Below are 26,241 nucleotides of genomic sequence, written 5' to 3' on the forward strand. Positions count from 1 at the left end.
TAAAAGTTAATCACATAAATTTAAAATAAAGAAAGACACCCTCAATAAAGTAGTCGATAGAACTTAAATTGGCATGAATGACACATTTTCTTGTTAATTTAAAACTGCAGAAGATGCTTTTGACAATATGTTGGCAGCTAATGTATTGTTCTATTCATATGGTAAAAAATATTTGATCATTTGCGACATACTTAATAATGAGTTAAATGAGCTGACCAAATAGTTCCAAAGAAATAGACTAAAACAAAATGAGGACAATGCTTGTGGTAGATAAAAATCAATAATAGCCCCACAATTTTTTCTCTTGGACACAATCCACAAACATATTAAGTAGTTTGTTAAATCAGCATAGAGCTCGCCTAGTACTAAACCCAACATACCATTCAAATAAAAATTTGGTGGAGTAAATGCTATTCAGTATGGATTGTGAAAATAGTAAGGCCTATGAGAGAAACAATTTATCAAGGAACACCAATATTAAATTAATAATAATAATCTTTATTCATAAAATCAGTGTGTGGAACATTACAGATGCCACCAAATTAAAACAGCACAGAAACATAAAAAACATTAATAAGACATACAAGTAAGAAAAAACATGTCCTGAGGTAGCCAGTATACATAAGTATGGAGCAGAGAAACCCTGCAGTATTAAAAACTAATTTAATTTACATTTGTTTCCCAAAATTCAGCTGTAGAGTATAGGCCTTTACCTACAAACTTTGTGTGCAGAACTCGACTGAATTTCTCAGGGAAGACTGGCTTTGCTTCAGATGGTAGTGTCGATGAAAATTTTTATGTCTATCCTTTCATAGTAGAGTTCATAGTTTAGTACAATAAATGCCATAAATGTGGCCTTACTCGCTGGTATTGTGCATATGTACCTAAGATCTTGTGAGGTATTTACAAAGGTTTTCCTGGTTTGTGCATTAAGAGTTCAATGCATAAAGATGCTACCAGTATGCTGTTAGTGTGCCTAGCCTGAAAAAGAGGCCTACACGGTTCTGTTGATGAGGAAAAATAAATAGCTCCAATAGCCTTTTCTGAAGTATTTGTTGCACATAATGGGACCTTCTCCAGAATTTTAATTCAAATGTTATATGACATTGAAATAAGGAATAGTGCTGAAGTACTAGGTTAGAATTAGCATCCCAAGTTTGCTTAGCATATATAGGGACTTTGAAAGTCTTTTTGATGATACAGGAATATGTTGATCCAAAGTTAACTTGCCATCAATATGGATTACCTGCATCTTAATTGATTTACTTCAGTTGAGCTGAGACTCAGATTACACAGTAAATACTGAGTTTTGTTGGTGTTTAAGGCCAATCCATTTAGAGAGAACAAGCCGACCCCGGTGGCGGCAGGGTAACGTCCTCGTCTGCCATTCCAAGGGTCGCGGGTTCGATTCCCGCCAGGGTGAGTTTTCCTCCACCTAGGGCTTGGGTGTTTTTAAATGTGTCCATTGTTGTCGTTGTTAACAGTTCGATGTAAAGGCCAAAATGTGCTGTTTTCGAACTAATACTGAATAAATAAATAAGCCATGAGTCTGCGAGAGAATATTATTTGATATTTCATTAACACATGGCGCAAGTTTGTGTCTTTGCACAGAGCTGATACCACCTCCATACACTATGTATTACATGTAAGATTAGAAGAAATATTATTGATCATTGCAAGGCAAAGTAAGGGACCAACTGACTGAACCTTGAGAAACACTATGGTTAACTGGAAGGATATTAGATCTATTTCAATAAGCTGCATTAAATTCTCACTTTATCAGATTTAGCTCACACACATACATGTATGTATATAGAAGTCAATATTTTATTGCACGTGCAGTATCCCTTCTTTTGTAAATGTTAACTTCAAAGATTTAATTGATCATGGCAATTCACAATTTTCATATGCTGCCACTTTTTGCCGAATGTTATGTGGTATGTACTCGAGTTTGTTTGCCTCACTTGATGCGTATCCCAGGCCAATGACATGTGTCACCTACCTATACTACTATTCTAGGTCTTGAGTTCTACTGATGTGTTCTCCTCCCAATGGAATATTCTCTCTCATTGTGGGATTCTTGGGCTGTATTCCAATACCTACTCCTGCATTTCTATTTTTGGAACCTTTGCAAATTGTCTTGTAGCACCCACCCCATAGGCCCAATTTGAATCATTACCCTTACACCTTGTTTGTCAAATCCCAGGTTACAAATCTCTAACTTTAATGCTGTGAACTCCCCATATACCCAACTTTCCAACTCTCAATTGATTGACTGCTTAGGCTGATGTATAGTCCCTATCATGAGGAACTAGATCAGCTCCAGTATGTCACCTGAGGAGTTCCCATTATTTTTTTTAAGGTCAGCAGAAGTCAAGAGAAGATTGTGGACTGCAACATCTAAGGATAGTCTCATTGTCAGTGCTGCAGCTGTCACAAAATTTCTTACTACCTATTCATTTGAAGGTGTTTCTGTCCCCTCCACTGCATCTCTTTCATCATTCTGGAACCAGCTGCCTGTAGGTTTGTTTGAGCCCTTTACATCCAATTTTAGGAGTTTAATAATAATGGTAAAGCAGCCACAAGTTGATTAACTTCATTGATTATTATACTATTGTACATATTAAAATATTGTTTGTAAGTGAAGTGGATGACATGAGAAGTTGTATTGCAAAAGTGAATGTCATGTTAACGGTATGTGATTTTGAATGGTATATGAAATTGAAAGTGCATGATTATGGATTGAGTGCAGCGATGGATGGAGTGTTGTTGGCGTGGTGTGAACCTAGCCCTTGTGTGATGGTAAAGGTGAGGTTGGTAATCTTTAAGTGTCATTGTATACAAGAGCATTTTGTGTCATTTCTGTTCTTCTTGTGTAAGTATGTACGTGCATTTTTAAGAGTGACAATTGACCAGACTTTACTGTTGCCACTAGGACAATTGCAGCGAGATTAATATTTTAATAAATAACTCATAGAATCATGATTCTGCTTCATTTGGGCGATTAACAGTAGCCACAGCACCTTTATAAGGTTCCACGGACTTGCCTCACAAGGATGAACCCCCACATCCTTCGTAGGAGTTTCACCACTTATTTGTCAAGTGCACTCATTCACTTAGCAGCTAACCATATTTATCCATATAGTTGTACTTTTGGCAGAAAATTCAAAATTTTTGGGAAAAGAGATATCCAAAGGGCTGAAATTATAAATTTGTGGCCATGATTTTACAAGGTTACATCCTCATACAGGAACCTTGGTTCTAGTCATGAAACTACCCTAGATGTGCTGGCAATTTTCAAGATGATCAATGATCATTTCAGAAACACATTTTTTTAGTACAAGCAATTGCAGCCGAGAAATATCAAGTAACTTGCAAATTAAGGTTTAAGAAATGGGTAAATATTTAGAATACTTAGATCCAAGGCTAAAAAAGCAAAAGAAAGAAGAAATGCAATTATTATCACTGCATTCCTCACACCTAAGATAGAAGCCATGTATAAAAAGTATGCAGGTTTCTTTGATTAAAATAAAAAGGACACTGGCTTAGGTAATAATTTATTTGTAACACAGCGCTCACATAATTAGCTCAAAAATCACAATTAAATGTCTATAACACTTTCATATTAACAAGAGAGCTTGTCGATTTCTCACATTCGATAACAGTAACTATGTATTTTTATTCAGCGAAATTTTCTTTCAAAGAGCAAAATTACATCTCTCACAACGGATTCATGTTTCACTAAATTCAAATGAAATGTATTAGTTTAGGCTATGAAACGGCTCCCACAAGATGAGATGCCATGAATCCGGAAGGAAAACCTGTCCGTAAAGAAAGACAAATCATTGTATAGCCATAAAATTAACTTTCAATGTCATTTGACCCGCCTCTATGAAGGTGTTTTTTAATTACATGTCAACAGTTAAGTAATGGGCAACAATTCCAACGCATCACACGAGGAATTGCTTTTCAAATTTAATGTCCCGGCGAAAACGATCCATTATATGATTCTATAAAAATAGTCACCATAAGCTGCATTATACTGTTCACGTTTGTGAAAATGACAATCGAGGAGTAGGTGACATTCATTTTCTATGACATATTGAGGTGCAATATGTCATAAATATTTTCTCGGTAAATATTGATGCAGCAGCTTAGTAAATAGATGCAGGAATGAAAGTCTTCCCATAACATTTCTGCATCTCGCGGCTTAATAAATCAATGCTTCCATTGTATTTACAACACCATTAATAAATATTAGGCAGTAATAAACCATGTTTGGTGTTTAGGTCAAGGCACAATAGTCTACTAATTAATTTTTCAAATACCTTCAGTGGCATTTCATTCAGTACTTACTCTATCTAATGAAGGCTATCAGTAAGCAGGCTTATTAGTCATCATCATCGTCGTCATCAGATGGTACGAACAAGTCATTTTCTTCAAGAAAGCTCGCTATGTTTTTGCTGATGGTAGCTCCTACCAACAACCCAGGTACAACAGCACAAACTACGCCAATAAGACCGAAGGGTGTTCTCCTAGGTTCGGGCAACATTGCTCCGCTTGATGTGTTAGTCGCCGTTCTGGTGTTGGTATGGCGCAGATGTAATCCAATATACGTTTTCCAAGATGATCTTACCATCGAGGCAGCCATTCTAGATCACTTAGGACTGTGCAGGATTACTTCAACGCCCTAAAGGTCTGTCCAAGAAACTATTTCACCTTAGCGACAGATACCTTAGCTAAAAGTTACCGACATGATGGTCAACCTAAGGCAACCTTCAACTACTTTTAACGTTGCGCTTAAACTGCTGTATGTTGTTTGTTTTATTTTTGTTGGAAGTGGGGGATTGTGTCATGTTCGGATTAAATCAAATATTCCATCACATGGAAGAGCTCATAATGAACCTAAAATCTAAAGACTCCTATTATTTCTAACCGCCTGCGCACGAGTGGAATTATAAGTAAGATTTATGAATTCTGACAACTTGGAAAATTGACCAACCCATGTCACTCTTAGATCTAGGAATCGTATTTCATTTGTTAAATTAGACAAGGGCGGCGATCTTTGGAGGATTTTTAAAGTTGACCAACACAAGTTAAGCTTGCATTCTCCCTGAAAAAACCACGCATTTTAATGTCTCGGTGTTAAAGGTATGATTTTTTCTTTTTAAAAATGGTCGAAGGTTAAATATAGGTTCGAAATGCTTTTAATACTTTTCTGCATATAGCTGTTTACATACATTCCCTTCTTATGGAAACATAAACTTGATGAAATGATTGGCGTGCATCTTAATCTTGGGTTGTTACGCACTTTCGGCAATTTTAGGTAAATCAATCAAATTATGAATGTCTCCACCCTCATTAGCATTCTACATAGTCGTCTAACTCGTTTGTTTAACATGAACAAATACCTGAGGCTATTTTTAAAAATATTCAATTGCATGGACTTAATTTTCTCAAATAATCCTCAAGTATTTCCTCGACATGTATGTATATTTTTTTGTATTCCACTGAAGTTAAAATAAATAGTGTATTTTACGTATTAAATTACCCCAATATAAGTAATCCTAGTTTAATACGGGAAATTACGCGATTGTTGATTTATTGGGATGTAAATTCATCAAACTACATATTTTATAGGACTTGATATTACTCCTATCCACATATATATGATCTCTAATTAGCACATTAATATTATGTGTTTTGTGTACCTATACAGGTTTTTAATCATTCTCTTGTGAAGATGCTTTTGGTTAATATGCGAATCAGAGTGTTGATGGTGCGGACGGTCATTGAGCTCATTTTTCCTGTCGCTTTATGGTATCGATATTTCAAATTGACTGGATTGTCATTTTTCATCGCAGCCACATGTAAGATAAGACTTTTCGTAATTGAGGTGATGCTTTCTCTGTGGAATATAGCGCAATTGCAGAAATGTTTGATCGTCTAAGCTTTCACGTTATGCCCTACGAAAAAAATCCCATGATACTTTACATATGTTCTGACAGTTGCAAGTAAGATTATAATTCGTAGAAATATAACTGGACTTAAGTAACAAATGCCTTATTTTTTGTAAGGTCTGTAGTCAGAAAATAACAGAAATGTTTGAGGCAGAAAACAATTGCAGCGGAGTAACAAAGTGACATGCTCTTTTTTTGGCTTTAGAAAATTCATGTAGTGAGATCTATAGTCGTTTTCCGACTTGTCCGAATGCATGCAGGTAGCATGCAGAAACAAAATAATAGAAATAAAACTTGAATCGGCAAAGAGTTTCAATGGTGGACGCATAGACACATTATATTAGTTCTCAATTTTCTAAGTAACAACATTTAAGTCACCAGCGTGTTTTGTTTAAATAATATGCACGATCGTGGTGTACAATATTCAGGACTCGTTTTATGCGCAATTTTGTCAAAGGAAACAAATGACATATGCTACTGCTGATTACGGGTCACGTGATCAGTATTGCAATATGGAAGCCGAAGTATCTTCTTTGGAAGAGCTGATACGTAAGTAATCACCGGTCCTTATCTGCCTTACTAGATTATAAATAAAAACAATGCCGAATTTTCTATACATTAGAAATACTTAGATCAATTGTTCAATAACATAATTATGGATGTCTTACTAAAAGATCATAATACTTCGTCAATTCTTGTATTTTTTCTCTCTAACACACTAAATGTCGCTGTTATGCTCGTTTTAATGGCACTCGAAGAGGAAATTGTTAATATAGGTATTCCTAAAATACATTTATAGGCCTCACTTCTGCGGTGGCTGGTATCACCTAAAAGTTAACTGATAATTTCTGGTTATAAGAATACGATACGTGTTGTTGATGTGTCGAATGTCACTTTTTAAATACCTCGATTTGCACTGTGGTTGACGTGCCGATATTACTATTTCGCGATCTGACCATTGTAAACTCATTAATTTAGGCCCTAAGTTAATCTTCACGAACTCAATGACCAAATTTCCATGGTTTTTCGTGTCTTTTTAATGCGCGCTTTTTGTATTCTCCTTTGCTATTTATTTATAAACGTTGTGGCTTGCATTTATGAAAATTATATACAATAGTGTTGCTAATGCGATGCATTTTTCTGATGAAATTAGAATGCTATGAGGTTTTCCGACCTGCTACGATAGGAAAAATATGAAGGTGTTGATTTTCAGCGACTGCTCGCACGGGTGTACATTTTTCATTTTATTTACTTCATCCGGTTTTTGGTGCCATTTTAAATGTTTTGGATTATAATTTTAGATAAACTTTCTCATTCTTCGATGAGAGAAAATTCTTACATACTAGAAAATGTATGGCTTAAAGTCTTGTATCACTTTTCCCGTCAATGATGTAAAAACCCAAAGTCACCCTAAGGCAACTGTCTAACAAATTGTATAATTTGATTTGTCCTTGAACAAATGTTATGAAATTTGAAACTTTGGCGGTTCATGCCACTTGATGATTGAGCGATTTTTAGTCTATCTGCAATTCCAACCATATGATATCCCCTCTGTGGTATAAGTAGGGATTCCATCCTGTTTGTACGTGGTAAAGTATGTTTCGATAAAGTAGATATTTGTGCCGTGCCACTTCTTAGCAATAATATCAATACTTATTATCAAGGGAGGAAACACCCTATTCAAAGATGCAGCTTACAGTATACCTACCTTTAACAAAGTATAGGTGTAGAAAATTTATTACAATTTACATTGCACGAGAAAAATAAAATTTGTATAAATGTTTTATAACTTCACAGAGTCCAATGAAATTAATACTATTTATTTTTATGTATTTAGTGATGGTATTAATAAAATTCAATTCTGTTGAATCAGAAGAAACTCTTAAAGATAATGCAGCCCTTAAGTTAAACTTTGATGTAGTTTTTTGAACAAAGTATAATGCTGTCTGGCTGAACTGTTTCTCTTAAGATGGGGATTAGGTTCTTGGGTGTGCCAATAACTCATTATATTCACTTCAATATGTTATTTTGCTTTTGTTTTCCTTCTTACCTTTCCATCTCGCTTGTATATCTCTTCATCTCTCCTGTGTTTCATCACTTCTTAATTTGTTTATTTTACGTTTATTCTTCTTAATGGTCCCTATGCATATTACCCAGCCACTTATATTTGATCTTCCCACCTATTCTCTACATTTAATTTTCAAATCCAAAGAAGTTTGGAAATTGATTCTGGTTGTATTTTCTGTAATTGCAGTTAAAGCTTAAAATTTTGCACCTAACTTATGTGCTCTCAACATATCAATTGGCCATTCAATGAGTTCTTAGGAATAAATATAAAAATTATTTTGGGTAGATTTTACGACATAAATCCTTTAGGCTTGATACACTTGTTCCAGAGTTTCTTCAGTTTTTTTAAGCCGTCCTAAGGGTAGGATTTTGGAAGGTCCACGAAATAGGCATCTGTGTTAGCAATGACCTCCTCATTCAACATTTATCATTTTATGCTGAGCCAATGTTTACATTTTGGAAATAAGAAGTGTCACTGGGAGCCAAATCTGGTGAATATGATGGATGTTGAAATAATTCAAACTTTAATTCCATAATTTTTGCCATGGAAACTGTGCCCACATGCATTGCCTTGATGGGAGAGATTTTTTTCTATGCCAAATGAGGGCTTTTTCCTTGATTTTTGTGTTCAACTGGTGCAATAGAGGATGCTCCCTGAATCATTTGTTCTTATTGCTAGTAATCAAAGTAGATGATTCTGATTGCTTACCGAAAAACTGTGGCTATCGCCTTGTTGGCTGATTTTAACATCTCCACCTTCTTCAGAGCCAGATTGCCTTTTGAAACCCACAGTTTCGACTGTTCCTTTGTGTCTGGAGTGTAGTAGTGTATCCATGTTTCACCTACAGATATCCATCGTTGTGGAAACTCCACAGGATTTTTACAGAAAAGCACCAAACCAGCCTCCAAGTCAACCACATGATTACAATTATCATCCACTGATAGCAAACAAAGTGCCTATCTTGCTGAGATTTTTGTCTTACGCAATATTTCGTGCTAAATTGAAAACACTGTACTACCTTATGATAAGCCTCTGGCCTCATTATTATTTGAACTCATTTACCCAGTTCTAAGCAGTAAAGAACACCGAAGCAGATATACTATGAACTTCATCCAATCTGGCTTTGATCTCTGTTGGTGCTTCAATCAACTGTGCAAATGAAACCACATGATGGATATAGTTCAAACTTAACAGTAGTCAAGAGGGAGATGAGGCCTACTTATAGCAAATTTTTCTACTAATACTAAGCAATATCTCCTGCATTTTCTAAGGACTTATTGAAGGGCACAACCAATAATAATACTTGCTGTAATTGTTAGTAACTTTAAATTTGTTTTTTTGGCCTGTATCGTCTGTACTTTTTTGTTCACTTCAATGGCTACACCATGCTGACCCCTTCACATTTGGTATAAATTGCTCAGCTACATACTATTATTTCAGCTTCCTTCATGCAATAACATACCATCTCCACACTTCATAGTTGTGCTCACCCTTTAATGCTGCATTTTAGCTGCTTTTGATTCTGTTGTGCCAAGATTTCATGTGATGGTGGCCACAGAGGTATTGCCTCCCCCGCCACTTGGTGCAATGTCCATTCCAAAGTGCCAAGATCTGTAACTTCCAGGATTCATTACTCTGCTATTGTTTACCTTGGAAATATGATTTTAGTCTCCTTTGCCTTTCTCAGCAGTGTTTTCATTATGGCACCTCTTAACTTAAATTGTGTCTTCACTAGGGTCGGATTACTTTTGCCTTACTGAGGTACAGATCCTGCATGGTCCAACTTTTACCTGGCGTCCATCATGTTTTATTGCCTTTTGTTTTACTTGTCTTAGTGCCTGGAAGTGCTCACCATTGCTCCTAACAGTTTAGCTCTGAAGACCATTGGAATACTCTCATGCCATTCCATTTCATTGTAGTTTATGGAAAGAGGGAAATGTGAAACTAGAAAGTATGCATGGTCTAATATAAGAACCGATTGATGAATGACTAGGTACCCCAAAAAGAGAAATCAATGGAAAGTCCTGGATTAGGAATGGAAGTTTTTGGATAGTGTCACTGTTGCTACTACTGCTAAATGATAAATATAAGTAAAGTATTACTAATGCTACTTAGTGCAATACATATATGTAGCACTGCAACTGAAAGGTAGAAGTATGCTACTTTATCTCTTCTTAATCTTCAATTGTTTACTGAATTATTGGGTATTTGAACAAATAATTTAATTCACATTATAATTTCTCTTTTTATTGGACCTCCCCAAAGGTTACTAATATAATTTATTTTTATTAAAAATTTCTTTAATTTCTTTACTTTCTGAGCAGTTTCAGCAATTGAAAATACTTCTCCTTGAGGTTGCAATCCCTATCATAGTTATTCTTCAGGTTGAATTTCTACATGGTAAGATTAAACAAATCACGTTTATTTTTTCCTTTATTATAGAGCATGCCACTAGTCCCCAAAATGCAGCCATAAGTTCTGCTGCTGTGGGGGCTTTTGTCGAAGCTGTGCGGCATAGTGTTGATAGAGGTGGGGAGTCAGTTGGAGATATTTCCGTGGAAGGATCACCAGCAACTTCAATTGCTCATGCAGCTGCCAAACTAATTGCTGCCAAAGTGCAGTCTCCTATAGAATGGGAGGCTTTGCAAGCTCTCAATGTGAGTACTCCTATAATTAGTATTGCGTAAGTTTTAATGGCTCATTGTGAGTGGTCATTTGTCCTGAGACTAATATTATGCCTCCCTCTGCTTGATCTCTTGTGTCAAGTAATGTATTCAGGTCTTCATAATTCTTTATTTTCACATAGCCATTTTCTGTCTCTCACTGGAATTTTTTCTCATTTGCTGTCCCATTCACTTTTTCTTCTGCTTTCTATTTCTGCAACTTGTGATTTTCCTATTTACATTGTTTTTATGTTGTAATTTTAGGTTTTGGAGGCATGCATGGGAGGGTGTGGGCCTGTATTTCGAGCTGAAGTGGGCAAGTTTCGCTTCTTAAATGAGCTCATCAAACTGGTTTCTCCAAAGTATCTTGGAGCCAGAACACCACCTGATGTTCAAGCAAGGGTTTTGGCCCTACTTCGTCATTGGGCATCAGTTGAAGGGCAAAATCCACCCTTGCCCAAAGTTCGCGAAGCATATGCAATGCTTCGGAAGCAAGGTGTTGTGAAGGTAATATATTTTTATCTATATTTGCTGTTCAGCTTACCGATTTAATTGGCCATCATTTGACTATCCTAACAAAAATATTGGTCCTTAGGGAGCTAATTCCTGGCCATGACTTGAAAAAAACAACCTTAGCTCACGTCTTTCCAAAATAGAAATATGTATATTGGTACCCTTTGTGAAAGGTTGAGTACAAAAATAAAGTTTCATTATTAGAACTTGTTTTAAAACCTGTATTTGTTAAACATTTTAATATAAATCAAAACAAGTGAGTGAGACTCCCCAGAATGTAGATTCAAATATATGAGGTTTATATGATGGGCTTTTCTAGCTGCAGGAAGTTAATCTCTTACACGTGGTTTCCTTGAATTACAATTTTCCCTCTTAAGTTTGATCCTAGAAAGATCATCAGGGAGGAAACATTTGTACTATTAAAGGTATTAGTGTTTTGCCAAATGTTGGCAAATGCCATCTGGTTCTGATATGAATCTGTACTCATTTCCAAGTCTGCCTGCTCCGAATGAAAACTCATTCATTGCATTTAACATATTTTTTAACAATGCAACAATTCTTTTTTGACTTTCAACTTCAACCTGGAGATAGGTTCCTTCACGTCATGTGAGACTTATTTCCTAACTGCCAATCTTAAAAAGAAGTGACATGCATAGTGCCAAAGGATCTCTTAGCCCCCAGGAATATTTATGCTGGAAAATATCTTTTCTCCCTGAAGATGAAATGCACTCATAACTCACTGCAGAGGTTGCCAAGGCTGAATCATGAAAGTATTGACAAGATGATTTCTTGATGGTCAGCACTCTGCAAGATATCCCATGTGTTGACCCACAGCAATAGTCATCCGGTCATAAAAGCAAAGTAAGCCTGATCTTCTCCAGGGTAATCCTATTCTCCTTCCCATTCTTCCTTCTCCATGCTGAAAGGAAGTAGATTGCAGTGGGGAATCACTTGCCTTGACTGCGAATAGTAACCCTCGTAGCATAGTATACAGAAATGTGTTTGCGCTTGTGTTCTGCGATGCATTTTTTTATTTTTCATCACTGTGCACCTCAATATGGGCCAAAAAATACCAGCTGCAAGTATTAAGAAGATGCTAAAAAGAAAAATAGGGGTTGCACTTGTAAGATGAGCTGCCTTTACTGTGAGAAAGAACTTCAGCTGCATTATTGTCTTGTCGATTTGGCATACATGAATCTACATTAAGAACCATGAAGAAAGTGGAAGAAAAAATTCATTTAGTATTAGTGTAAATGCTTCTGCTAATACTTCCTATGTTAGTAGGTAAGGTATACCAATGAAGGAAATGGAAAAGATGCTGAACTATAGGATCAGTGATCAGGTGCAAAAGTGTGCTCCTTTGGATGAGACTGTTATTATTAATAAAAAACTGGGCATATATGAGCTTTTAAAATTTGAAGAAAGTGATGAAGAATGAGTAACTTTCACTTATAAGGCCAGCAGATGATGGTTTCATTGATTCATTGAGCAATTTCAACTTCATAATGTGAAGATTGGAGGCAAAATTGCTTTGTCTGTCAATAATGGATCAGCTGAATATTACATTGTTCCTTGAACTCACTGAAATAATGTGTTTCCTACCAATGGGATTAGTTTATTTTGGAAAATCACATTGAGTGTAGATTGCTAAAGATGCATGACCAGCTTCTGGCTTTAAAGTATCAAAAGACTAGTTTGAACAACGCAGTATAACCTCGTATTTTAAAGAATACAGCATTCCCTTCTATTTTGAACAATGCAGTTGTAGTTTTTAGGTGCTAACATGTCCCAGTGTATAGAGCAGAAAATTTGAAGTTATGGCAAAACTGGGGTTAACCTGCTGACGATTGGAATGAGAAGTGCTCTGTTTGTGAAGTGAAATAGTATCTGCCTGAAGAGAAAAATCATGCATTCAAGGTGCTTCCTTATATTTGAAAGGCAATTGAAATAATAAAAGAAGTATGAAGTGAAACAGTAAACCATATCTGGAAACGTTTATCTAATATCATTCTTAACTTTGAAGACTTTCCAGGCTATACAAAGAAAATTTGGAAAACAATTTATATCATAAAGCACACTTCAGGGGTGAAGGCTTGAAGAAATGGAAAAAGGTGAGAGGCAAGAATTCTCAGAAATTCTATACAGAGGAAATGTCCATTGCTGAATTAGATCTGGTGGCACCAAATTCTAATAAATGCAAAAGAGAAGGGAATGATTCAGAGCCTGAAAAGCCAGAATTAACAGCATGCATTTTGGAGACGTTTATGAAACAAGTTGAAGATACAAAAGAAGTACCATTTTATTTTAATCATTCATTAGACAGAATCTTGATGTTTCGATGTGCCAAGACTAAATCATTAGCTCCTTTTGTAGAATTTCATTGGGAGTTATGTCCCAGAAGATGTGTGTCTTTAAATTTACCAGTCAGACAGCAGCATCAGTCAGCACCTAATCATGATGAAACAAGACCAAAAACAGACTGCTAATTAGTCTTAATGAGTTCACTTTAACTTTTAAAAAGCCATTTCATTTTCAATTAAATGGATTCATGTTGATAAAAATTGACAATTAGAGGGAATGTTTTGTTTCAGTTCTATACAAATGAAGTTTTATGTCTTTAGAAAGTTTTTTTTTGGAATTTATAATTTTAAAAGACAAAATTGCTTTAGTTAAGCATTTTTCTGGTGTAAAAGGAAAACAATATAAGTAAATGTTTCCATGAAGCATAGTAAAAGAAATACGAAATTTTAATTTATTGTTGCGTTTTATGTAAATGAAAGAATGCTGTATATAATTAGTAAATATGATATATTTTTCTGTTTAAAGTAAATGTCCACAAACTATGTCATTATTACTGAAAAAACTTCCTCCTAGGTGTATATGTTTTGAGTCATGGAGTAGAACCCTTTTATAAAACAAACACTCCATAAAAGTAATGATTCATTTAGCAAATAGTCGTATAACAAAGTACCCTCATAGAACTAACTTTCATATTTGGTGAAGGTTTTGGTTTTTTTTCAATTGGTATATATTTAGTTTTTAAGGTATTATATTTTACAAAATTATTAAAAAATGCTGTGGGAAATTTTTCTATCACAATGGTTGAATTATTATTATCCCATCATCAAGTATATTTAGTTGAATGATTCCTATTTCAAAGTTATTGTATTATCTAGCAATTTCTTTAAACTTATATAAGCCAATATTGTGAAACACATTTGACCCCCAAAATATTCCGGCTGAATGTCTTTATGCGGTTGACCTGTCTTTGAAAGAATATGTGTGACTTAAAAGTTTGTTTTTTTATTATATGGCAATTTCAACCTTTTTATCAGGTGTATCAAAATACCCATTCCAAGTTCAAGTAATAATTCTTAGAATTTTGGGTAGCTTTACTCATTTATGTATAGTTTCTCATAAATAATCATTATTTATCAATGAAATAACTCCAGATATTAATTCTTACAGTTTCGCCCGTATTACTCATCTATATCTTGGGTGTTAATGAAAGTTGTCACTTTTATCCTGTGATCATATCTGTGTATGTTTTATCTAAGAAAATATGGTGGTTCATAGAGTTGGACTGCTTAACATCAACAAACACTCCTTTATTCATTGCATGTACAGTAAATTCCATTATCTATCTTTGGATTTTCCATTTCGTGGATTATCTGTTATATTTTCTTTTTTCTGCACCTCAGCATTTTTTGAAAGAGTTACGATCTTAAGATAATCAAATGCTTTGAAACTTTGATTTACTTTTTAAAAAATTACAAGTTTGAAATACTTCTGCTTTCTTAAAAGTTTTTATTTTGATTACAAAATCAAAAGGTATAGATAGTGTTTATTTTAATGTAAACTTATACCATCTGTGTGAAAATTTTACCTGTTATCATTTCCCTTGCAATCATTAGCCCTAAGAATTCCATATTCTCTTTTAAAGTGAGCAAATATATAATTTGACTATGCAACAAAGAAATCATAAACTATCTGCGTTGAATTATTTCAATTGTTATCTCGTGACATTTATGAATCTGGTATCAATGATCCTATTTCATTATTATGCAATGATTTCAAAGTGTAAAAATCATTCATCTTGACCAGAATTTGTCATTGTGTATCCTTTGCCAATCATTTGTTTTTTCCTGGCTACTTGATTGATTTAGCTTTCTGACAATAATTTCTGCTATCCTCTTGATGGTAGTTGTGTTCTTGTGAAACTATCATTCCACCCTTAAAAGAATGGCTGAAAAGTGGAAAAAATTGTACTTATTTGATTTTTGATTACCTGTGCATCATTATGAATCCATTAAAATAGATAATCAAGAGTTTACTGTATGCATTTGAGTTTGCATGTAATCAAGACCATATAAGGATACTATATGCTTTGAAATGGTACATTTGCGAACAAAATTGCTTACCAAAGTTAACTTTATAAACTGTAAATTTTCATATGGTTTCAAATTTATCCATGATCTATGTTTTAGGGAATACTTTGGTTTTATTAAAATCTTGTCTTCTCTTTGAATTTGACCTATGCTAATCTAATGCGCATTGCTCCATTTGCTGCTAACAAAGTTGTAATGTAAAAAGCCCTAATGGTTATTTATTCTCTCTATGCTTTTACCATCCAGAATGTTAAGGCTTATATGACTCTTTAAGTGCGCATAACTTCATCATCAAGTCTTAAAAGCTCCATAATGCTATTTCCTCAGGTAGAGTCCTGGAGATTGCTCTTCTTGTTTTCTGAGTTGAAGATCACAATGTGTTAATCACAAGTATTGAGCCGTGTGAGGATTTTTCCTCATACTATTGTAAAAAAAATTGTGTAACTTTTCTACTATTGAACTCACTTATGTTATTCTCATCCTTTCCTTCCCTCTTCTGACGCCATTATATCCAGTCGTTTTTCTGTATTAAATTTTGTTACCAAAGGATGGAGATCCATTCCAGCCACCAACCACTGTAGGAACCACTGGTATCTCTCATCCTTCAGCTACCTTGCCTCCAGCCCAACAGACTTCCTCATTGCCAAGTGGTACTGCAGGAAATCTTTTGCCTGGGCAAGTTCAGCGGCCCAAAGCTGCTGCTTTTGAGGATGAGCATTTGTCTAGGCTCTTACAAAGGCTACTGCAAAGTAAGCATCCCAGAGATATCCAGGATGCCAACAGACTCATCAAGGCAATGGTTCGACAGGTAATAAATTAATCATATCTCCTAAGCATTGGCAATTTGTGTTTAAAACAGTCAGTGAAGTTTAATCATATTATTTCACTATTGTTCATGTGTAGAATGAAAATTTAATATCATGCAAAATGGGTAATTTCCAATGTTTTTGGTTTTATATTTAGGTGTATGCTTGCAAAATTATTGAGAAGAAATGACTTGTTGAGTTTCTTCTCATGATTTCCCAACCTTCCAAATTGATTTTTTGGGCCCATGGATCAGTAGACCTCAGGGTCTACCGTATTTCAGATATTTAAATATCATTTGCCTCCAGTATTGGGGTGGGAGGATAAAAACAGGTGTGGTTGGGGGAGGAGGCAATATCATATGCTGAGACCAACAGATAACCCACCCTCTGGATAACCTGATGTCAAATGTTTGGTCGACTACAGTGATTTCTAATTAAATCAGTGATTCTAGAAGTACTTTCTTCTGTGGATGTAAAAAAATACCCCCTTGGCGTAAGCTTTAGCTTGAGCAGAATATCCTTATTCTAGCTTTATCCTTAATCTATTATTGGTGAGATACCCCATGCACAACATCAATTTTGTCTTGGTTAATATGTTGTTTGTTCTTTTTAAACCTGCATCATGCATAAATCTCATGGACTACCATGGATCCTGATGTTTTGGAAAGGCTTGAATGTTACATTGATCCTTTGAGCTGTACTGGCTGGGGAAATGATAATTGCTCCTGGTAGGGTCACCTAAGCCAGATAGGTTGAAGGATGGGAACTAACTGAAAGAGCTTACTCAGCAACTGTTCCTCAGTGAGGAAGCTGTGAAAGGCTTCTCATCCCAGCAAGGAAGCCTTTTATTAAGTGATGGTGTCATGTAAAAAATACTCTTGTGAAAGGCAATCTGAAACCCCCTCAATTATATTTACCTCGATGGATGGAAACAAAGGAAATATTTTTCCTGACAATAATGGGATTTGGCCCACTAGGCTATGCATTGTGCCTAGCAGTAGAGGAGACAAGGTCTCTGCAGTCATCATCATGCAAAATCCTGCACTTGCCCAAAATGCACAAACCACCTGATATCAGAAGAAAGGAAGATTCAGTTGAGGATCACAATGATTAGGATGTTAGAATGATGATGAGGATGGAGAAGCTGGAAAACGCCAGGGGAGAAATGGAGAGAGGGGGTTAGTATATATGTTATGTTTACTGAGGTTAGATGAAGAGAGCGTTAGTTCAAAACTGATTTATAATTTGGTGGAGGAAAGTCAGCACGGTATGGCAATTGTACCGAATTGGGGAACTGGGAAAAAGGTGGTGATTAGAGCAGATGGGAAATAGAATATTTTTGGTAGAGATAAATCAGACTGGACCAATCTAGTGGTAATTCAGATTTACAGAAGCCAAGTAGTCAAGCAGGAAAAAGAAACAGAGTTTGTGTGATCAATCATAAGAAATAATTGGAACATGCTAGCAAGAAAGGAAGCTCCTAATAGCAATGGGGTATTGGAATGCAGTGGTAGTCAAAGAGAGGGAAGGAAGAGAGATTGTGGAGTGCAGTTTAGGAATTAGAAATAATAACTGTGAGAAAGCATTGAGTTCTATAAGAGGAAGGGTTTGAAATAACTAGCACCTGCTTCAAACATCATCACAGGCATGGCTAAAAATGGAAAATGCCGTAAAAGTCAGGTCGGTGTTTATTAGATTATTGCATCATTAGACATGGATTTAAGAATTCTGTCATCAACTCACAGAGCTTCACAGGAATGAATACAAATTTGGATAACAATTTGGTTGCTATGAAATGCGGTTTGGAATTTAAAGGGATTAGGATGGTAGGAAAGTGCCAAAATGGAATCTGATAGAGTAAAGAATTTATAAATATCTAATTGAGGCTATGAGAATAGAAAGGGGTGCTCTTAACAATGGTATATTGCTATGAAATGCAGTTTGGAATATTAAGGGATTAGGATGGTAGGAAAGTGCCAAAATGGAATCTTATAGAGTAAAGAATTTATAAGTATCTAATTGAGGCTATTAGAATAGAAAGGGGTACTCTTAACAATAGTATATTAGAGCAGTAAAAGAAGCAATAGGTATGATAAAGTCACAGAGAATTAAGAAAACATAGGGCACGCGAGAAATCATCTAGAGAAAGAAGATAGATGTGATGAAAGAAGAAAATGGAAGAATACAAACGCATAAATAGGGAGGAGAATGAACAGATGGGTTACCAGAGTTACATTCTTGTTGCATAAAGCCATTGTGCTTTAATGATAGAAAGGTGAATTTGCCAGAAAGATGCACTGGACAAAGTGGAGTAAGAAAACATTTTAATCTGGCCAATTTACATGCAGAAATCTTATCGTATTTATGTATGAATATTTGTAACCATTTTCAACTCTTGAGTGGTTGCTGGAACTAGGACATATGTTTGTTTAATGTTGGCTTGTTTTTGTGAATTGGTTTGTCAGTAGTAATCAGCTTTCAAGTTTCCCTACATGCAGAGTGTTCTTTGGCTTTATGTTTCTCCCTTGTTGCAGCAGACTTCCTCAAGAGTCATGTGAGTGCCCACTGCATCACCAAGTCATTGCAAAGTATTGAGTTTTGTCAGTATGGTTTTCACCAGAGGAAATCTTTTATTCACAGTCTCAGGTTCCAAACATTCTCAAACTGCTTTTCTCTGAGTCCCAAAACTCTCTCCCTTCAATTACCTACTTATCAGACCCTCAAATATTTTTGTGTTTAGTTTTCATTTGCATGGCATTTTATCCTTTCCTCCTGAACCTTAGTGAATCGAATTTCAAAGGAAAGCATTAGCAATTGACATGTGAAATCTTTGGAGATGGTTCTTAAAATTTTATTCCAGGGAAAGAAATGAGTATTTGCGGCAATTACCTAATATTTCATGTACAATGATTAACTGCATTCTTATAAATCTAAATTTCATAAGTTCAATCCATTTCTTAGAATAATGAATTCCTGGGATTTAAACAGCATACGTTGTATGTAAATTACCTGAAGGTATGCACCACTCATAGCAGCAGAGGCGAAAACACCAGGCTGTACATAATTTCACTGTAGAAAAAGTATTTTGTGTTAATATATTCTCACCAGCCTGATCATTTGAGTGGGCATGTATTTGTATTTCACTCAGTGTTGTTGTGGAATAGACATCATTTTGCATTAGTTGATGTGTTGTATGATTTCCAAAAAATAAAAATTAGTGGTAGGTCTCAAAAACATGGTAAATTTTGTTTGTCACTTTATTTCTTTGATTAGTTTGTGAGATAGCATGCATCTTAAAATGAAGCAGGCAGGCTTAACATTTACGGTAATCTATTTAAACTGCACTTGCATAGCAACAGTAACGATCTTTGAAAATAAAACAAAAAAAAATTATCTCATTTAATTTAAAGATGAACATTTTTAAAAATGTTGTACATCTCCCTATCTTGGGTCATTTATCCTTTGAATAATGATGCTACATATTTATTTATTGCAAAGCTGATGTTTTTGGAAGAGATAATTGTTAAAATGAGACTAATGATAGTCATCATTAATATTTAATTTTCCTCTCTCCCATTTTGTGGAGACTGCATTTTTGCAAAGAATGGGGCTGAAGGGTCAAGTGTTCGTCCATTAGACAACATCATTGCCTAGTGTGGGCACAGGAATATTTTTGCTTTCGAGAATTCCAAAAAGGTTAACCTCATATGGCTGTGTGCAGTTACAGAAAATGCAACTGTATTTTAATGATAGTTTTATTTTAATATTAGGAGGAGATGAGGGCTGAGAGGAGGAGTAGGCGAGCTACAGAATTGGAATCAGCACGCACGTCAGCACGATTGCTGTGGGAGATGCTGGAATCTTGGTCTCGTGATGGAGGTGGTGCAGGGAGGGCTGAGGATGAAAAGGAACTCATGGCCGAGTTGCATGCTAGCTGTGGCCGCATTGCTCAGATACTCCCTCGCTTGGCCTCCGAAGCCCCAGATGAAGCCACTATGGGTACATAAATTGTAATATTACTGGACATAAATTTAGCATTATAGCATGGACATAATGTATTGATTAACTTTGTTCTTGGAAATGGGATGGTGCGGTGGCTAATGTAGTGGCTTCCTACCCTGAGAGCCCGGGTTTGAATCCTGGTGGTGGCTCGAATTTTCAGTGGTAGCCCGATCCCTACTTTGGGCGCTGTAAGTGGGTATGCTGTCCGCCAGATGGGATGTGAAATTGTGGACTGCATGGTGCCTTTCGTTATGACTAGGCTAATGCCAATTTCTCTCCACCCCTCCTTCATTCACTAAAGCATCGTACCCTCGCAATATTACCCATATAGCCCTCCTGGTACAACTGACCTCTGCTGTCAGCCACCTCCCCTAATAACTACTAGTACTACTATAAATTTGTTCTTAATGCAGGATTGACTGTCTAAATATTGGGAGCAATATATTTTTGAGGCCATTGCAACTTGCTTGTCTGTGTGATACCTGAGGAAAAAACAAAGTCAGGGCATGACATAACTTCCTACATCCATCTTTTCTAACATTTATCAGTGTGCTTCATAATTGAAACATTCCTTCATTAAAACTTCTATCAACATTTTCTTAGTTGATCACTGGGAAGTAGCTGTGCATTCCATAATTTTGTGAGTTCTCTCATGGTATAAGTTCTTGTATTTTAAATCAGTTTAAGAGTATTTTTGTTGGTGAAATTTAATTTATTATTACTGATTTTGAGTTAATGGGAGGTTTCTAAAAAATGTATCAGTAACAATTTTTTCCTAACACATGCATGAAATCCTGAATTCAGATCATTGGCTAAGTGTCCACATAATCGCAGATTGTATTGGTATTGATAAAGTGACTATGCTCACAATTATCACTGAAAATTTAGTGATGCGAAAGATCTGCGCTAAACTTGTCCCGTAGGTCTTGACAGATGACCTAAAGCAGTGTTGCAAAGGCCTGCAATGCCATCGGGACAATTCCCCAACCCCCTGACAGTCCCAACTTGGCACCAGCAGACTATTTCCTATTCCCAAAAGTGAAATCCTCTTGCAAAAGACACCATCATGGGACCCTAAGTCCTGTCAAAGAAGCTTGCACAAGTACCCTTAAGGACCTTTCGGAATCTGCCTACCTGGGAGCCTTCGAGTCGGGGAAAAGCCTCTGGCCAAAGTGTGTCGATGCTCAAGGGATGTACGTACTTTTAAGAATTTTGAGGTATATTGGCGTTATCTGAAATCTATTTTTCCTGAAATTTTCCCGATACTTTTTATACAAACTATGTATCTATGTATTCAGAGTTCCTGAATAGTGTATTGAAAATTTTCTCTATTCAGTAACATACTAATTAATAAATAATACTGAATGTTTCAACAAGGTGGGTGTTGACTATTCCTAAGGTTTAAAGTAACTGTTGAACTACAGTCTTGTAAAAGAATTGAAGGGTAACATTGAGGTTTTAGATTAAATCTGAGCTCCTCAATAGTGCTTAAAATCTATAATTAATGGTCTGAAGGTTTGATTAATTGAACTGATACCACTCATCACAGAATTTTATTCAAGTCATATATAAGCTTTTAATTATGTTCATATATGTATGTGCTCCAATTTATATCATAAATTGATAGGCAAAAATAAATTAATCTAAACTGATGTGAAGTTTATATTTATGTATCTCCTCACAGCTGAAGTACTACAAGCATCAGATGAACTCAACAAAGCTATAGACAAGTACACCTCAGTCATGGTACGAGGTGAGCTGGCTGCATCAAATCCTGGAGGTGCTTCGCTGTTGGATTTGAGTACACCAAGTGAAGAACAACTTCCTCCAGCCCTTCTAGCCAAAGACCTTGCAAATTTGGGTATGTCATGAGGAATTAATAATATTGTCCCATTTTTTCATCAGCTCAAAGTGATCAGAATATCGTAGTTTTTTCTGTCTTTTTTAGAAAAATTGTCAATAAAAGTATTATTTTTGATAAATGAGCTGTTACATATGTACATCTATTTACATTTTGAACGATTAATTTTTTTATCACCTCTAGGCATTGATACTCTGGGCACTGATTCAAGGTCTACAACTGTGGGAATGAGAGAAAAAGAATTACTGGCAGTTTTAGGTGATCCTTTTGGTGAAACTTCAGATTCTGTGTCATCATCTACTGTGACAAAGCCCACACCTCTTCTCATCCCACAAACTCAAGCTGCCACAGATACATCTACAAAAGCCTCTGGTACGAAGCTCAGCATTCACAATTGTATGTTCTCAACACTTTCCATGTTAATTCAGTCATTATGCTGGAATTTCACTAAAGTCGATTAGTTTAATGGGTTTCATCAAACATGTCTTCAATATCAATTCAATTTCCAAATCTTTGCTATTATCTCAATCATTACTATTATATAAGTAGCCAGCTATCCTAACTTGGGTTCATTGTCTCCCCATTTGCTTTATTATTTGCTGCCAACTTGCCTTCCTCCCTCTTCATTGTGTATGATCAGCTAGATGAATGGGATTGAAAAATCAAGATGGGGCTCAAAAACCAAGTCATAATAAGGGTGCAGCTGAACTAATCTTCCATGGCTAAGTGAGGTACATGTGAGTGAAATGAACTGGGTTAGTCAACCTGAGTGCTGTTAACATTTCAGAAGACTTGAGAAGTGAATTCACCAAAGTAAAAAGAGGGTTATTCACTATTCAATCTAAAGTTAAAATCACCCAATCCTTATCCTGGTTTCTTGTGTGTAGTATGCCTGTAGTGGCCGGGAACATGCATCTTATGTATCAGGATGAGTGCTAGCATTTTATTAATGAATTATTGCCAAAACGGTTTCATTTTCTATTTATTTGATTTTCTAAGAAGTAATAGATATTGGAGGGTTGCTGTATTCCATGGATAGAGCATTGGACTACTGACCGGTGGCCCTGGGTTCGATTCCCAGGCAAGCTTCTCTGGGCACCCTCGGCTCCACCCAAGCTTTGTGGTTTTTCAGGTACCAGATCTTCCTGGGAAGCCATAGCCGATGCAGGGAAGGGAACTGGCCCCCTTACCCTGATGTGTGAATTTTACATGCCATTGGGCTTAGTACCGGGTGAACTCTACCATCACCTACAAAACCGACCTTCGGGTTGATTACTGTGTTTATGGTTTAATAGATATTGGTAACACAGTTCAATAAGGCAAACACATTCATGTTACAGGACTCGAGGCATTGGAAAGTGGTGGCTCAACCAAAACTGGAGGACTAAATGATTTGGATGCACTCGGGGAATCCTTATTGAAGCAAAGTCTTCCACCATCAATTAAACCCTCTGGATCCATGTTTCACAAGTAAGGTTCTGGGAATGACCTCATATTTATTGCTCGTTAATCTTCCTCAGATTTCATATCATTGTTGGGTGAATTCTTTTTGTATTTATTTATCAGAGCCCCAGAAAAGATACCAATGAATCTCCTTGGAAAAGCCTCTTCTGGTGATACTTGTAAAATTCCAAAGAATGATAAAGAGCCAGTGTTTTCATTGATTGGTGGATCGGGGATATTTGCGGACTCTTCCTTGTCACCAAATAAGGAAACCTCTAAATCTTCAGACATAGAGCTTCTCTCTGACCTGATGACTCCTGCGCCAGTCACTAACATCAAAGCCAATGCTGTGAGTTTTGTAATATTAAATGTAGAGGTAAAGAGAGCCAATAGACTACCTGTTAGAATCTCAATAGTAATCTATTGGAAGTCAAGGTTAGTCTGCAGCCTTTAGTATCAATCAGAAAATATGACTACATAATTGATTTTGATCGTTTCTTTGTGTGTTATTATACTGTTAGTATTAAATTAGTGATATATAAAGGTGCTCAAGGCAGAATTTTTTCCATTGAATCAAAACAACTTGAATTTTAAATGATTTTTGATTCAAGAATAATTAACTGATCAAATGAGTTTGAATTAAAGCCACATACATTCGTCATTTTTTGTTAACGAGGTTAGTAAAATGAATGGTTTATATTCTATAGTCTGGTGGTGTATTTATAGGTTGTGAAAAGTGGCACAAGAGATAGGCATAAGCTATACATGGGGGGGGGGGGGGGGGAAATTAATACTATTTTCTAAGTCTCTGCAGAATTTAGCTAAATCCAAAAATATGATGTGTATGCTCAACAAATACGTATTAAAATTTCACTGTGGATTTGTACATGCACACTTATTTCTGTCAGTCGAAGAGATAGATATAAGTAAGTAGTCATGCTCACATAGTGATATACCTGTAAGTAGTTGTGCCATTATAATATAATCCCTTTGTCACAATTAAATATTATGTATGTAATATGATATTTTCATGGGAATTTTTGTCATTTTATGCAATTGATATTTATCTGCTATTTAATGTATATTTTAAGTTCTGGAGAAAAATTAAGTGCACTAGCTGCTAAGTCTCTGAAACCTTCTTTATGAGCAGTGTGACAGCTACATGACAAGCTACTTGGCCTAAGGATCTAGAAAGTTCTAATCTCAAATGTAACTTAAAATTTTTTGCACGGTAACTGGAGTAGATTAATGAGAGTTGGTTGCCAAACCACCAGTTTAAGTTGTGTCATCATTTCTCATAGCTGTTTGCCAATAATGTCAATAGCTTTCATACATCTCTTGTGTGATTCATCATTCCCCTCATCAATATATTTTTGCATGAGTGTGTGCGCTGCTGTGGGTGTAATTTTCCACGTTGTTGTTTTGCATGTGGTATTGTTCCTTTTTACGGTTGGTGACCTAACACCCCCGCCACACGCCCTTGCGGCGGCTTGCAGGGTTATTATGTAGATTTATATTTCCAACATAAAATTCCTGCAGCCTATATGTTATGTAATTTCAAGGTTGGTGCCACAGTTGGCTGTTAAGGTTCCTGTCACATCAATTTATATTAATGAAATAAATGTTTTCCAACCATACATACAATAGTAAACAAAGAATGAATTGGGATATATTGCATTCATCATTTAATATTTAGTGAAGGGCCTTCATTAAGGCCCAGTTTCTCCTTTTAAATTTTTATGTAAATATAAGGCTGCATGTCCTCTCTGTTTCTTTTTCAATGTAGTCAAAAATAATATTAATAGTATATTAAAAAATGGGTGGAAAAATTATTGTACTAGCTATCAAGTCACTGAAAAATTCTTTGTGAACAGTGTGGTATAACCACTTTGCATTGCAATTACATTTTCAAAATATATGTTAAAGTAGGTTTCTAAAATCATGCCAACTTATTCTTGCTTCATCAGTTGTCTGCCTTAGTAGCAAAATATAGCTTATATCATTTGATGTCAGGCAAAGAAAGCAAACAAGGTAAAAACAGCCTAAATGTTTACAGTTGGCTATAACCTTGTGGACTGTGGCCCGTTGTGCACGACTACGAATGCTTGTGACATTGTATGTAAGGTTTTTTGTCACAACATCTATGCCCCCAAAATTTCAGTTTAAGAGGACACCTCAATAGCCTAACTAGCTAAAGCACTCAGCTGGACATCGAGGGATCTAGGTTCAAATCCCGGTCAAGGCGAGTGATTTTTACACTCCGAAATTGTTGCATATTAGCGGATTACTCGATTAAAAGTTACTGTTACAGCATCTCCAGCAGTTTCTTGGAGAATTGTTGCAGTTCAAAGTTCCTAAACCATCAATTCACTGCCCCTGGTAAAGCTTGTGTTTAGCTCTGGAGAGACAAATTTTACCATAAATACGTTCTTTCAGGGGATCAGGTTGGTGTGGTGTCTAGTGTACTTACTTCCCACCCTGGGCACGGGTTCTGATCAAGGTGGTTGTGGAATTTTTCATTGTTATCCCGGTCCTTT

The 26,241-nt window shown here is 35.9% G+C and overlaps 2 protein-coding genes across 2 annotated transcripts in view; one reads left to right on the forward strand and one right to left on the reverse strand.

The window, feature by feature from the left end:
* Nucleotides 1-3,541: 3,541 nt before the first annotated feature.
* Nucleotides 3,542-4,937, reverse strand: LOC139693381 (essential MCU regulator, mitochondrial-like). Its single transcript, XM_071591512.1, has 2 exons — nt 4,357-4,937; nt 3,542-3,821 (listed from the first exon to the last, which is right to left on the reverse strand). The coding sequence occupies exon 1, from the start codon at nt 4,649-4,651 to the stop codon at nt 4,391-4,393; it is 261 nt and encodes an 86-aa protein (XP_071447613.1). The 5' UTR covers nt 4,652-4,937; the 3' UTR covers nt 3,542-3,821; nt 4,357-4,390.
* A 1,531-nt stretch (nt 4,938-6,468) lies between these two features.
* Gga (ADP-ribosylation factor-binding protein Gga) overlaps nt 6,469-26,241 on the forward strand; it is a 31,853-nt gene continuing 12,080 nt past the window's right edge. Inside the window, exons 1-9 of the mRNA XM_071591485.1 lie at nt 6,469-6,509; nt 10,471-10,685; nt 10,956-11,198; nt 16,140-16,400; nt 20,169-20,397; nt 22,085-22,261; nt 22,445-22,633; nt 23,602-23,731; nt 23,828-24,053. Of these exons, the coding sequence (XP_071447586.1) occupies nt 6,473-6,509; nt 10,471-10,685; nt 10,956-11,198; nt 16,140-16,400; nt 20,169-20,397; nt 22,085-22,261; nt 22,445-22,633; nt 23,602-23,731; nt 23,828-24,053 (1,707 nt within the window). The 5' untranslated portion in view covers nt 6,469-6,472. The remainder of the gene's footprint in view (nt 6,510-10,470; nt 10,686-10,955; nt 11,199-16,139; nt 16,401-20,168; nt 20,398-22,084; nt 22,262-22,444; nt 22,634-23,601; nt 23,732-23,827; nt 24,054-26,241) is intronic.

This window comes from Hetaerina americana, unplaced genomic scaffold (genome assembly GCF_022747635.1).
Source record: "Hetaerina americana unplaced genomic scaffold, ioHetAmer1.1.p SCAF_1, whole genome shotgun sequence".
NCBI classification, from domain to species: domain Eukaryota; kingdom Metazoa; phylum Arthropoda; class Insecta; order Odonata; family Calopterygidae; genus Hetaerina; species Hetaerina americana.

What these genes read in the sequence shown, in the direction of transcription:
- LOC139693381 (XM_071591512.1), bottom strand. Translation starts at nt 4,651, where the DNA reads ATGGCTGCCTCGATGGTAAGATCATCTTGGAAAACGTATATTGGATTA.